The 15177-nt window shown below is 37.3% G+C and overlaps 1 protein-coding gene across 1 annotated transcript; it reads right to left on the reverse strand.

Annotated features, from left to right (window-relative positions):
* Nucleotides 1-698: 698 nt before the first annotated feature.
* On the reverse strand, nt 699-14226 carry cnstb (consortin, connexin sorting protein b). The gene is made up of 11 exons (XM_011491759.4): nt 14086-14226; nt 11119-11512; nt 9646-9755; nt 7998-8028; nt 6549-6635; nt 6354-6456; nt 6116-6137; nt 5955-6024; nt 4404-4660; nt 3136-3277; nt 699-3025 (listed from the first exon to the last, which is right to left on the reverse strand). The coding sequence occupies exons 2-11, from the start codon at nt 11204-11206 to the stop codon at nt 2814-2816; spliced, it is 1122 nt and encodes a 373-aa protein (XP_011490061.1). The 5' UTR covers nt 11207-11512; nt 14086-14226; the 3' UTR covers nt 699-2813.
* Between the last annotated feature and the right edge of the window lie 951 nt (nt 14227-15177).

Below are 15177 nucleotides of genomic sequence, written 5' to 3' on the forward strand. Positions count from 1 at the left end.
TCTTAATTTTGTTCATATATGTCCTCCGTTTGACTGTAAACCCACAACTGAACCTGAAAAGAACCGCCTTTAAACTGGTTCTCCCATGCTTCAGTGATCAATTACAAAACATTAAATGCACAGTAAAGCACGTTTGCAGTAATGTGCAAACTGACCTTGCTCCACTTCTCACTGTTCAGCCCTCACTGTGACAGCAGAGAGCAGAAGTTAAGAACCAAAAAGAAACGTTGTTTTCGTAAACAGATAACAGACAGATTGTGAAATGCAAAGTCATGCTCATGACTGATCTGGTTTGTTACATAACTTTGAGGAACGTGCTTGAACAGATGGCATCTTCAGCTCCTCTGTGTCTAAGCTTAATGTTCTGTTGCTGCATCGCCATCTAGTGGCCATAGTTGATAATTACGCCTAAGGAGAAGTCAGGCTGTTTGGAGCGCACCATTAACTGAGCTCGTAAACAAACATCCAATTTGAATAATGAAGCAAATAAATCAATAAATGAATTAAAAAATTAGTACTAAACACATTTTTATTCACAAAAAAAGGTGTCCTAAGTGACTATATTCTACTAATTTTTAGACAAACTTCCAAAATGAAATAGAAAAAACAAACTGCAGGAAACAATGTCAGAAAACAATAACCAGAGTTCACATTTATAAATGTTCAAACATTTGAAACTCAGAAAGGAAAGACAGAAGTTTGGTGAACAATACAACATTTAATTAATATATTTTCAGTTTTGGTGAATTGCAGCCTAGTGGTTAAAAATGTTTTACTATTTACACACAAAGAAAAACATTTTATGGCATCCTAAAGTCTCATTACAAAAGAAAAGAAAAGAAACAAAGTATGCATAAAAGGGTACAACACGGAGGAAATTAAAGACCTGTCACTGTTTCATAGACAACAAAAGGATGAAAATGAATAAAGTTGATGCAGATTAACATGTGCTGTGCCATCATGTTCATAAGGCACAGTTTCATTTTTTTTAGCTGCTCCTTTAAAGAAGATTGAAAAAATGTGCGTTTTATTCAGCCGAGGTAAACATTGGGTTATGACTGAAGTTAAAGGATAAAACTATTTGTGTGTGTGCTTCAGCAAAGGACATGTAGAGCTCCAAGAAAAATAAAAAATAAAGATTTGGTTATTTATACCCTGAACAAAAACACAATACAAGATGGATTTTTACAATTTGGGAGTAAGAAAATTTTAGCAACTGTAAAAATAAAACTTACATTTTTTGTTGCATTCTATGTGCATCCAATAATCAAAAATATAAGTCGATTGAACCCTAAAAAACCTAAAATTCTCTTTTAAAGGAGGATTTCATTTTATTTCTGGTAGGAATAAACTTGCCAGGCAGGTTTTGGAAGTTAGATTCAAATTAACTTTGTCACTCTTAGACTTATTGTTAGACTGAAAAACAGTAACTAAAAAGTAACTTTACATGTATGGTAAAAAAAATTTTTGAAATGCTTATTTTGCCCATGTTGTGGTTTTATGTTTTGATTAGTCTGGCAGGCTGTGACTTCTCCTGGATGAACTCCCCTCTTCTGAGGTCTCCTGTCAGAGTCACAGCTGCAATCTATTTCTCATTAAGCTCCTATATCCCTTGTGTTTTCCTACGACCCCACCCTTACATTGACGTGTTCTCCCTACCATGACAAAGGTGGATAAAGGTGAAGCGAATTTCATACAATCCATGGACACCAGTGAAGATCACAAATCATTGAAGAAAAAAGGTTCAGAACACTGGGTCTAGATGACCCAACTCCCAATGTTAAAGTGCCTAGGATAGCACAAGGGTTAAAAGGAGTGACTTTCACATGTTCAGTGTCTGAGTGTCTTTGAGCTTTCCCTGATTTTGGTTTTGTTTATTCTGGTTATTAAAACCTACGCTAATGCGAGGACATAAGTCGTGTCCTTCCTGCTCCCGGGTTTCATCGCTGGCCAAACCGTCACACAACTGACAAAGAAAATTGGTGACATGTATCAGAAAAGGTTACAAGTCCATTTCCAGTGACAATATTAAACAAGAACCAAAATTCATCTGACTTTTGAGGAAAAAATTGGGGAAGATGTCCTCAAGAGTCAAACTAACTTTTATTTTTTCACTTCAAACATGGTGATGATGAGACATTTGTCTGGATTTACTTTGGTGCGTCAGGATTTGAACTAAAGACCCACTCTGATAAAAATGGCCTTTTTGGTGTTTTTAACATTTTCTTGTGGCATTTTTCTAATAGAGGACATATATAAACAATTTCTAGTGAACTGCTGCCGCTCTGCAGAGACTATGTCCTAGAAAAACATCCCACTTCATTGAAAGAATTCTGTGCCATACATAAAACTGGACTGGACATTGATTCACAACCTAATGCTTAGGAGCACTCTGATTACAGATCAACTTCACTCCTTGACTGAATGTGGCACAACCTGCTTTTACTTTTGTGGGGCAATATCTTTTTGACACCAGGTCATAGATGTTTTTAAAGAATAGAAATACGTTTGACGTAAAACACATACGTGTGAGAAATAATCGAAAAATGAAAAGATCAGAAAGGGAGCAAATACTTTTTTCACAGCGCTGTGGATGAGAGTCATTAGCCCTCTTTGTGTGATGTCTGGAATGGTCACAAAAACAGTAGTACACATTTTATTTTAGTCTCCCTTCAGAGATTTGCACACCAGTCCTTCTCTGATATGCTGCAGTGTTAGCCAAGCACTTTAGCTTGACTAACATCCAGACGGCTGCATCAAGTCAGCGCTGGTGAAACCAAAAGTCGGGTCTCTTCTGTCCGCAGAGGAAAGTCTTATCCGGTCCAGAGGGGCAGCCAGCGCCTGACCCCTTCAAAGAACTGCTGCACATTTGAGACGTAGAAGTCAACGTTGTGGGTGAAGTCTGTGCAGATGTTGGAGTAAGTGCCCAGCAGGGTGCAGTAGAGGGCAGTCCCCCCAATGCTGATCACCACCGTGAGCAGACAAAGCAGCAGCAGAACAAGGAGGGAGTTTCCACCCACATCATCTAACAGGAAGACACAGCTGTGAGGGCCGTATTTATGGACAGTTCTGCTTCTTTGTTTATTAGGTTTTAATTAAGTACTTTTTTTTTGTTTGTTTATTGTGAAATACTACCTTGGTCCATGCCATCTTCAGGCTCACTGAAGCGAACTTTGCGTTTGGAGTTCTGCTTCGAGCTGGTGTCACTTGGAGGAGGCAGACCATCCAGTGATGCGCGCCTCCTCTTCAGAATGGAGACCAGACCATCAGGGGAGGTCTGAGGGGGACAAAGAGTCAAGAAAAATAATAACTTAGTTCTTGTCTATAACTTTATCAGGGTTAGGGGTCTAGTCAGACAGCCTCAAAACGGATTCAAACAAAAATGTTTAAAGTTATAAGCAGCAGAGCAGGAGTTGTGATAAAAAAAACTATTTAAAGAAGTCTAAATGTCCCCTCAGTTGTGTGTTTTTGTGTTGGGGGGGACTGTGGGTCCCACCTCCAAACAGTGAGCCAATCAAAATACAGGGACTTCCTTCCTTTTTCAGGTGTTCTAAACTAATAATCCTGTGCTAAAAAAAGCATCCCACATTGGGAAATCACTAAATGAGTATTCACAAATGCTGATTTTCACAAAAACAAGAAGCAGATGTGTGCGCTTTTCCTTTACTAAGGGACTACATTCATTGAAAGGCTGTTAGTGGAACTAATGCATCAATATGCAAATGCAAACGTGTGCAAACAGTTAAATAACATTTTAAAAAGTTATTTTATTTGGGGGTCATTTGGTTGCTCCATTCAGGGGCGACTTTTTATCAAATCCTCATCTGGTCTGTTTATGGGCCTTTGCTCTTTCCTGCAGTCATATTAAAGTATAGCATAGTTGACTTTTTATATTTATTCCTATTCTTGGTTTATTCTCAGAATCTCCAAAACCTACGTCACTTTATATATTTTTATGTATCTGAAGGAAATGTTGTGAACTATCCCTTCTTGTCATCAACAAACCACTTCAGCATTTGAGTGTCAACAAAACCTTAAGTGAGCAGATGGAGGAAAGAGAGCTGTAGTTTACACAACAGTCCAGTTCTTTAGCTGTTAAAGTCAGCCACATGTTCTTTTCTGGCTCTCAGTTCCTTTCCTTAAAAGGCGTCGCCCTGTTGGCTCAGAGTCTAAACCGAGTGTTAGCCCCTGCCTCCAAAATCTAGCAGGTTTGGCAGGGTGGGAACATGGGTGGAGGTTGATGATCTCAGAGTTCATAGGAGTCTGAGGGGTGGAGGACTTAAACAAATCGATTTTCCAGAAGGAAGTCATAACAGCACAGTGTAGAGTGGACTGTGGGAGAAAGGAGTGGGAGAGACAGAGGAGAAGAACTGCCCTGAATCACGTGATTACCCCTTTCTTACCCCTTCTTTATGGGACAGTTTGACCAGCTCTTTCTCTGAGGCCTGAGGCACACCTGCTGGCCATTCCACTTTCACCTCCTCCTCCTCTGGGGTCTCCTCGCACTGCTCCTCCACCTGTTCCTCCTCTACTTCGCGCCCTTCCTCGTAAGCTCCCGCTCCTCTGTCCTCCTCCCATCGGGCCGTCTGCTCCGAGCAAGGCTCTGGCTCTGAGCTCAGGCTGTGCTCCTGTTCCTCATCGCAGTGAGCCGTCACATGGTCTGAAAAAATGTGTGTCAGTGTGGTCATTCATTTTATAGTTTCAAAGCGGAACAAGTGTCAGAATGAACACATTTCCATTAAGACAAGACCTTCCAGTTCAGCTATTATCATTTTACTAAAACATTTGCATTAGAAGCTGGAGGGATTCTGAAGACCAAACAGATTATTAAACATTTGTATCACTGTAGTAAAAACAATTCTGAGTACCGGTATGTCAAATTGGTCAGAAATCACCCCATGAGAGTGGAATTTCACTCAAAGTTAGTCTGAGACTGTTGCGTTAGTTAACATTTAGCTACCGGATCATGTTACACCACAACACGTGAGAGAAGACAAGACTGTGTTTTGGAGTTAGGGGAAGAACATTGGAGCTCATTAAATGACGATTTGATCATCCATGCAGTAGAGAAAAAAGTTGTAAATAAAAATAATTGAAAGGTCACAAAAAAAAATCTGCTGTTAATTCCTTGATACCTGAATTTATTACCAGATAAAAAAAATTAAAAATCACGTGTTATGGCTTTTAAGTAGATAACAAATTAAGGGATATTTGCAGCCAAAATGGTTTGAAGACAATAGGTGTTTTCAATGGAAGCTTTTACTGATTTGATTGTTGGCATTTTGGCTGAATGTGGTATGAGGCTACAATCCTCTGAAAGTCAAAAAAGTCAAGCCCCCATTTATTTCTAATTTAATGTTATATACAAAAAATTTAACAAGTAAAAATACAAGTACAGATGTGATGGAAATACGTTTAATTGCAGATGGAAGAAGTTGCTGCAGTTGCTTTCCTTTTTAAATTTGCTTCAAACAGGAAGTCACAGAGTAGACCCCTAGAATAAAAACACACTAACCTGATTTTTCAAACCATTCTTAATTAACTGTTAAACTTTACTCCACTGAGTTTTGTTTTCAATAGAGCCTCAAACCGGAAGTCAAAGGATTGGCACTTGGTAAGATTCCAGAAATACCAATAAAATATATCTTGATCAACTAATTTGACAATCCAAAACCTTAACCTTTAAATTTAGTTACATCAAAAATACTTTAGAAAAAAAAAACATGTCCATCATCCATCTGTTTCTTCAATTTGCTTCAGTTTTTGTATTCTATGTGTGACCTCAGTAAACCTTTAAGTTCCAAAAAACTTTGAGTTTACCTGTTTTAATTTTAATTTTGGAAGCTGCTACACAGAAAACATCCTTAAAAACTGGACCTTACGGTGATTTCATGCTTGAATACCTTCAGGACATCAAGTACAGATGTTGTGTCGTGGCTGCTACAGACTGTTACCTTCATCCTGGTAGGGTTGTAGCTCCTTACTCTTGCTGTGATTGTCATTTATTGTTGCATTTATCTTATTCTGTCAATGAAAAAAAAGGAATCAAAAAAATGACTTGAGCAAAAACAAATAAAAGGTTTTAAAGCTGAAGACAGAGCAGAATATGTCTTACCTGGTCTACTTTAACTGATGGTCTGAGAGACGGCAAACAGAAAACAAAGACAGGAAAATAAAACAGGTCCAGTTAAAAGCTTGCTGCCAAACTCACTAAAAACCAACAGAAGACTACAGGGGAAATTCAGCTGTCTCATTGTCTGTGACATAATGAGGACAAAAATACAGATTGAAACATCAAAGGCATACTGGTGTGAAAAAAATGGCTTCAGAAGAACTCAGCTGCTCAGGTTCACCTGTGGTGTGTCCTGCAGATGTCCCTCAGTACCTCCATGTTTGATTGACTGACGCCATCTGTTCCGAAGCAGATCTCGGCCTCCTTTTCCCCCCATCGACTCTCTTAGAGATACAACCATTTGCCATTTAAATATATAACTTTTTTGTAAAACCCAAAATAAGAGTTTGTTTAGGAGTTCAGAGGTATGCAGTACCCCAGCTCTCCTGCAGGGCGGCGAGGTTGCTCAGTAGACGTTCATGGTAGAGCTTCTCCAACTGAAGGAACTGGATGGCTGACGGATCTTTACGCATTCCCAGTTATAGAACCAAAACACAGAACAGCTATAGTTTTTGCTGGTGGGAGATGCATTTAAAATGAGAAATCTCCTGAGATTGTGGAGACTTTCCCACATATGTACATAAATATGATAAAATAAACATACATAAAAAGAAATGCAGACTTAAATTTCTAGGAAAAGGGCAACCATCTTGAATAAAGTACCTTCAACAAATTTAAAAGAATTTTTATCATAACTCCTCGAGCATCACTGACAAGCCACTTGGAAAAGAAATGTAGGAATTACAAGTCGAAGATTTTAAACGCTGGAATATTGCGAAATATTACATCAATCCCTGGCTCAAGCTGAGCGACACAATATAACATCCAAGATGACTATTTTAGGCATTTTACATGACTATATTACCTCAGTTGTCAAGGAAACCCAAAATATTACTTTCGCCGATTCTTCTTAAAATTACGTAGACCTCTATGTCTACCCCAGGCGACCCCAAACTACAATGGTTGCTATGGAGATAAAAACGAACTGAGGAGCCGCCATTTGGAAAAGAAAAAATGTTTCCATCAGTTTGTCACACGTAGCTCTTACCATGTGGCTAGAGAAGAGGGGGAGAATAATGCGCGTGTAGCAGCCTCTCAGCCAGTGAGGCTGGGTCAAAGGTGGGCAGCATGGGTGGCTAGAGCATTCAATGGCGCACACTATTTATATTGTGAATTTTTCTCACAATAAATTTAATTTGACAAAAGGTCTAAATATATCAAGAAACCAAGAAGAATATAAAAAAAAGAAATTAGAAAAAGATATTAAATAGAAACAGTTGTAATGCTAAATGAATATTTTCATAAAAACCTTTGCTTTTGATTTTTTTATTTAGCAGGAAATTCTTTTCAGTCTTTGCACACCCTTTCCATCCTCTCTCTCATGAGTCTACAGGGCCTCAGGTTGCGTAAGGCATGTCTCTTTTCATGCTTCATGAATCTTCTCTGCCTATACATTATGAATTCTCTGTCTCTTTTTCACTTCTTCCATCATCAATGTTGTTTTTTGCAGCAAAATAAGCTTGAAGTAAAGTTCAAATGCAAGCAGCACTGAGGGCTTCCAGCCAAAGAATAAGGGAACACCCAGGGCCAGGGAGGAACACAAGCACACAGACGAACATTAAAACATGCTTTTCTATTTTTCACTCTGAACGTTAAAAAAAACACAAATCTGGTCTACTTTCCTGATTTTTTTTTTAATTCATTCTCACTTGAAATAACAGAAGCAGCTCATGCTGCAACATTAATGATATCTAAACTCCTTTTTTAATCAAATGGGAAACCAAAAAAACAAACAATGTAAGGTCACTTTGCACCTCAAGGATACAGTCCCCTTTCAGTGAGTAGGCTTCTGCAATCTAAAAAAAAAAAAAAAAAGAAAAGAAAAATTATGGATTTAACTAATATTTTTGTGTAGGTTTAGCCTTGTGAGCACATTTGGAAACCTTTAAAGAATCACATGCTGGCATCAAATTAAGAAGCAGATCTCTGCAGACAACCTGTGAGAAATGGGTCACATGAATCTACTTCTGCTGTAGATTAACATGTTTCTCTCTTCTTTCAACTTTTTTTTGGTTCTTTATTACTTTTAGACAAGTTAACCTCAATGGATTGCTGGAAAATTCCAAAAATCTTTTGGGTTTGCACCTCATTTAATCTCAATTTCAATCAAGCTATAAAAAAATAATAATAATAGCTCAACAGGTTTCACAGAGTTGCCATATATTTACAGACAGAAAATGATTTATTGCTTGTTTTGCTGAATAAATCCGCTTAATGTTTTAGTTCCAGCTCTTTTATTAAATCCAGATGAGCCCTTTATTCGTTAGTGTACTTTATAATCATTAATGTATTTCCCATTTAAAATACTTTTTTATCAACAGTTTTTTTTGTCTAAATAAAGAGATTTGAGCAATGCACTGGGGGGTAAAGGATGTAAACTCACTTTGTTCAGTAATTGAAGCCTATTATCCACCTATGACTTGTAATCCGTTGCCATAACAACCCAGTTCTTATGCCCTTTGTCACTTCTGTATTGCATTGGGACTTCTCATTTAGCAACAATATATGTAAAGCTTTGCTGGATCAATTTAAAACAGCAGCTAGGAAGACTATAAGCTACCATTTTGAGATCAAACAGGTAGAAAAACTCAGCCTTTTTCTCATATTTTATTAATGATGTGTCAAATGGCCTTTCTTTCGATCCCACAAGCCATTTATCTTTTTTATCTTAACCTAGCAACCTAACAAGGACATTTGTGTTGCTTATGGATTACTCTGTCTGCTCTCATGACTTTCATTGATCATAGCCTTTCCGTGGCCAAAACACATTTCTTTATTATATGCACACCAAAATATAGTGGCCTTAATTGTCTTCATTTCTCCACAAAAAGTAGGATCTGTTAGCAAATATAACCAAATATTAGAACATTTATCAGAAATTAACCCACGCCGTGGAAGCCTGAACCGTCTGACGCGAAGCAGAAAATGGTTGCGTCCACGAAGATAAAAACCCAATGTTTTTTCTCTCAAATCAGTCTTAGGTTTAGGCTTCATCTTCCCTCTTTTTGTTGATTCAAAGCAGCTTCCTCTATGTATTAAGATGATTGACAGCCATGTAAAGTAAACTGCAATCTCTTTGATATCTCAGACAAGTGAGTCATATTTGAAGTGTTGGTTGAAATTGTGATCTAAAAATGACTTCATTGCTGCTTCTTTCTTCTCCACGCATCAGAACTGCTGTAGCATAATAGTTAGCATGTATGAAATCTTTGATAGTTTGTGGAGATTTTTCTTCTTGTGTTTCTTTACCAAGGATAAATTGGACTGCAGAGCAGCACTTGTCTGGTTTTGTGAGCTCAAAAACATCCACACACGTTCATGCACAATCCGTCAGGATAAATAAAGACATGATGTTATCCCTCTGGATTTAACACAACGTGGTTACTCTGAAACGTTCACGCACAGATGCACACCTGGTGCAGGGAGTGTGGCAGCACAGTGTAGTCACTGTTTTCTCCAAGGGACTGCAAGGAGGCTAACAGCTTAGGGCTGGGGCCCTGCAGAGCGTCTGTGGGGGCCCTTCCTGGAGACAAAAAGAAAGGCCAGAATTACTCTTCAATTGTAACCGTCAACATTTTCTTTTTAATTAAAATACTGTACATGAAAACTGGACCGAGTGACTCCTCCCCCCTCGTGTTCCAAACAGGAAGTATCAGCTAGCTCCAAGAAGCCGAAATCCCATGGACTTTTATTTAGGAAAAAGACGGCTTTACTCAGTAATTCTATTAGTCAGAATAATAATAATATATAATTTTCATTATATTTTTTGTAGTGCCAGTTATTTAAGTTATAAATTGACCAATCAGGTTTGTGAATAGTAGCATGTTAGCATGTGCTCTCACATTGAACGTTCGAAATGTTTCTCCTGAGCCTGCTTTCGATCAAGCTCACTCCTGATTGGTGAAAGCGGTTGCTATAGAAACATTGACTCGACTTGGACCAATCACCGCTAACTGACGTCATCTGGCCCCAAAATGGCAACTGAATTGACTTTGTTTGGTTGGAGCCAGAAGTAAATCCTTTTCAATAGGTGAAGTCACACTTGCTCAGTCCAGTTCTCTTATACAGTCAGTGGTCTTGCATATAATTGATCTGATCGACATGGCTTTATAGACTCTGAGAATTCATTATCACAAGCATAAGCTATTATAGCAAATCATAACTGGTCTGATCATTTCTGTTTTGTTAAATCCAAAAAGGAAATATTTTAATACTTGATTTGATTATGATGAAGGTAATCTAAACTTACCTTCAAACAATAGACTTTTTTTTTATTTTGTTGGTTTAAAATGTGAGTTTAGCAAATTTTAACTCATCAGAACATTAAATCTACAACTTGGATGGAAAAAACTGTTAAAGAACTGTTTTATGTAATTGAAAAGCATAAAGGGGTTAAGCCTAAAGCTCCTGCTATAACTTATTTATTAATAATATTTAAAAGAAAACGATTTATTTAGAAAAACTCCAGACTCAGGATCACAGAGGTGTGAGTCTCTGGGGATTAACCTGGATAAACAAGCATGGAGCTTCCTGAAAAGCCCAGATCGGATGAGTGTTCTCTGTGTGGGTGTTTTCCCCGTGATCCAGCACAGTGCACACAAAGGGCTGCCTGGCAGCCTGCTGCCATCACTGCAACAATTAGCAGCAACTATACCTCTTACATAACGCCCTCTTATCAAATCCAGCCGCGCCGCGCATCACAGCATCTGACAGCAATGGCTGCAGCTTCCTGGTTCTCCTAATCTGCTTTTTCCCGCAAAAGAGAGATTTAAATCTTTCTGGAAAGAGTTCATCAGCATGCTGTAGGATCAGTAAAATTAGGTTATACATCACCTTTAAAAAAGAGATGTTAGTAAAAAACTAAAGGGGTAAAACTGAAGTTTTACCTGCAATGCTGTTAATGAACACCTCTTCCTCTATGTCGGCAGTCCTGCCGTCAGGATCCTTAAGCGAGCTGGAGGTTTTATTCCCCATCCCTTCTGAGCTTCCCTACAGCCGCTCAGAGGTCCTCTGGGTCCTCAGAGCATAAACATCAATTATGTCGCGTAATGAGCAGAGTTCTTGCAGAGGTTTGCTCTGCTCAACGCCCAAGAGGAACTAGAGTCCAGACAGCAATAGGGGCTCCCGCAGCTTTGGTTGCTGATCACTCTTGAAGTAGCATGTGACTCAATCCTGCATCACCTCTCCCAGGTGAGACGTTTGAAATGCCTCCCACAGTCAGTGAAGGCAGCAGCAGGGGTTTCCAATCAGTTTAAGATCTTCTTTTCTCATCTCAGTAAGCTGTCAAAACAAAAGCGTGGATCCATTATGAATTAGGAACAATCGATTAAAAACAAGCTCTTTTCGCAGGAAACAGGTTAAATATGATTTCTTCCATGCCACATTTCTTCATTTTTTGGCGGCACCAGACTTACCTATAGTCTACTGACTTTACATTTTTCAATTTGTCAGGTTTAAGGGAAATAAAAAAATATAGGATGAATGGCAGAGGTCCAACGAAAATAAGAAGTTTGGGAATTATTTTAAAATTTTGACCTAAAGTTTGAGCTTTAAAAGCTTGAAATTATGAGAATCAATAGAAATAGATTACCGTAAATGAATTCAGGCCCATGAAGATGGGAAAAAAATAAGACTTTCAGGTTCAAAGACTGAGTTCTGAAAGGTTTAACTTTAAAAACAAAGGGTAGAAGTTTGATAATAAAGATAGAATTTAAGAATTAAGCTATAATTTTAATGATGAAGTCAAATATTTAAATAAAAAATGAAAACAATGGAATAAAAGTCCTAATTTTGAGTGGATGTGTGAGAATTCAAAAGTTGAATTTATTTAGGGGGTGAAAAAAAAAATGAAGGTTAAAAAAGTTAAAATTTGAGAGTCAGAAAGTTGTTCAAATAAATTGGTAATTCCAGAACAATAAGCTTAGTTGATTGGTTTATTTCAAGCAATTATAAAAAAAGATAAAGAAAAGACAATTAAAATAAAAATACATAGATTGATCAAATTAATTTCAGATATTAATAATAAATTGCCAATCAAATAAAAGAAAGTGATGCTGTATTCTGTATACCTGTCTCCTAGTCATAAATTGAAATATTTTAATAAATACATACATAACACAGACATAACATATTGAATCCATTAAATTCGATTGTCAAAAAATGTCACACCTGCCATATTTTTTATAGTTTGTCAAGCATTAAAAGTCTGCACCATTAAGGAAATTAAATATTTGCTGGGTCAAAGAAGTGTTTGTGACTGCAGTTTGGGAAACTCAGCGACATTTTCAGGCTGAGGTGTTCTGCGAATTTGTTCTGCATGTCGTCTGTCATGTGGAAGTTATGGGTTCTGCAACGTGGAATGTGACACAAAGAGCAAGCGGCAGGAACAGGGGCTGACTCACAGAACGCCTCGCATTAAATCCTCTGTAAGGAGGGGGAGGTTCCAGGAGGAATGAATCACCTCATGGCATTTATGGCTTCGCTTATTATTTTATTCTCTAAAGAAATATCTCACAGGGTTGGATTTCTTATATGACAGAAATGACAAAAAATGTAAATAGATCTTTAATCTGTCAAACTAAAGAAAGTTAGACGACTCCATGTTGCACTGCAGAATAATCCAGACTGTTAATCTGTAATCTTTCTCACTTTCAACTGACTTCTGCCTTTATGTTGATATTTAAAGAAAATAAAAATAATGTTTTGATACCACAGAGTTTTTTTTAATGCTGTTTTTGTGCTAATATGTTGAGTATTTTATTTGTATAATGATCATTTATCCATTTTATATTAATTATTCTTTATTTTAATACTTTTGATTTTTTTCATTAATCTGCTAATACATTTAAAGAAAAAAAGACTTCTTAAGACTGTGACTCATATCTGCTTTATAGGTTGAAATCTGCATAAAATATGTACATTTGTAAATTCACATGGATGCTTTTACACAAAGAACTCCAAATATATATAGGATGTAGAGATTTTTTCAGCAACCATAATCAAGGGTTTCATAATTTTTCACCATTTATTGTTCCTAAATGTCGCGCATTAAAATGTTATTAATTTATCTATTGTATGTTGTTTAATGATAAATTTTTCTTGTATTTTTTTCTACTAATACATTTGAGTTTAAGAAAACACTTCTTGAGTCTGTGACAAATATTTCCTTGATAGGTTGAATTCTGCATAAAAAAGTCACATGGAAACTTTTACACTGAAAGGACAGCAACAGTATCAGCAACAGTAATCATGTGTTTTCAGATTTTTTCACTGTTTATTGTTCTAATATGTTGAGTTTTCTATTAAAAAAAGGGTAAATTATCACTTTAAGGTCATTCATTGATTCAATTTATAAATGTATAAATGTTTTCGTCATTTTACTTATAAAAGACTTTTTCAGAAATTGAGTCATTTTTTACTTAATAGGTTGAAACGTGTGTGAAATTTGTAATATTTGTAAGTCATATGGCCGCCCCAAAAGTCTCAGAATGAGGGAAACATTTTTTTAAACTTACATCATTATAATTTAATAATTTCATAATATAATGTAAAATATGATCACTAAAGGATCTGCTTTTGAAAAGAAAAAAATAGCTGAAAAATATTATTATCAGAAACATGAAAATATTGAATATTGATCAATAACTTTATCCATTTGTGTTTTGTTTAATATCATGTTGAAAACATAAAGCGCCTTCCCGCTCCTGCAGAGACTTTCTTTCCTGCTGTTGGACATCATCATCATCATCCGCTCATCCAACATCTGCGTCCGGCCGCAGCCTCCGCCGCATGATGACAGACGGATGTCACATTCGAGCGCCGCGTGACGGATAAAGCTTCATCGGTGTACTCACCACCGCATGCTGGCATCCTCCTCCTGACATCGGCGGCTTCCTTCTCCGGACTCCTGCTGGATCTGCAGCCTTCTTCTGCCTCGCCTCACTCAGTATTTCTTGTCTACGCTCCTATTTTCCGCTTCCACTCGGCAAAATCCGCCAACGACGCGCTTTCAGGCGTTCATGCTGCAGCGCAACACTGCCATCTGCTGGTGACTTTGTCGCACTGCACTGGTAGTTGTGTAACAACAAAACGAGGTTTTATGGATTCAACAAATATTCCTGTAAAATCACATATTAGGACTGTTTTAATAGTGCACAACAACACAAATCTAAATATATAAATATATATCACGAGCAATCTTATTTATAATCTTAGTTATAACATTTTAATCTCAATTCAATTTCCCTTTTTGTGAGACTTTTAAATTAATAATCTTATGTGGTTCTAATTGGCAACATTTCTCCAAAAAGTTACTGATTATTTCGTGATAGATTTATTTCGCCCAATGGAACAAAAATACTTCAATTTACTAAAAACCTTTACTAAAACTATAAATGTAAATTCAATCGATCTAACTGATGTGCTCCATCGAAGATCTGCTAGAGGTGTTTGCATGATATGGCAAAGTAAATAAAAAACAACATGTGAGATTTATGTTGAGGCAAACCAACGAGGAAGTGGAGCAGAAAGAGAAACAGTAAGAAAAAGTGTTTGTTTTTCTATCTGCTTTAAAGAAAACAGACTATTTAATTGGGTGGCTTCAGGGCTGAACTCTCTTTGCTCTCATTAGCCTCTCAGATGACTACAAACTGCATTTCGGAGTGCAGCATTGCAGCAGAAATTTCACATCCCATCTCCCTGCGCATAGAAACATACACTCAGCTCGCAGAAGCAGATGTGACGGAATCACATAGAGGAAGGAGTGTAATGACTTTTATTTAGGCTAATAAGTTTCCAGTGTCTCCAAACATTCAGCCAACTGGAAGCTGTGTTTTTTATTCACTCTGATGCTCAAACATGCTGATTCATGTGATGCACAAACATCCTGTGTGCGTTTGTGAGTCGCTTATCTGAGCCGACGTTGTTCACCGACTGCTGTGCATCCT

Source organism: Oryzias latipes, chromosome 24, assembly GCF_053564925.1.
Source record: "Oryzias latipes strain Hd-rR chromosome 24, Olatipes_Hd-rR_3.1".
Lineage (NCBI taxonomy): Eukaryota > Metazoa > Chordata > Actinopteri > Beloniformes > Adrianichthyidae > Oryzias > Oryzias latipes.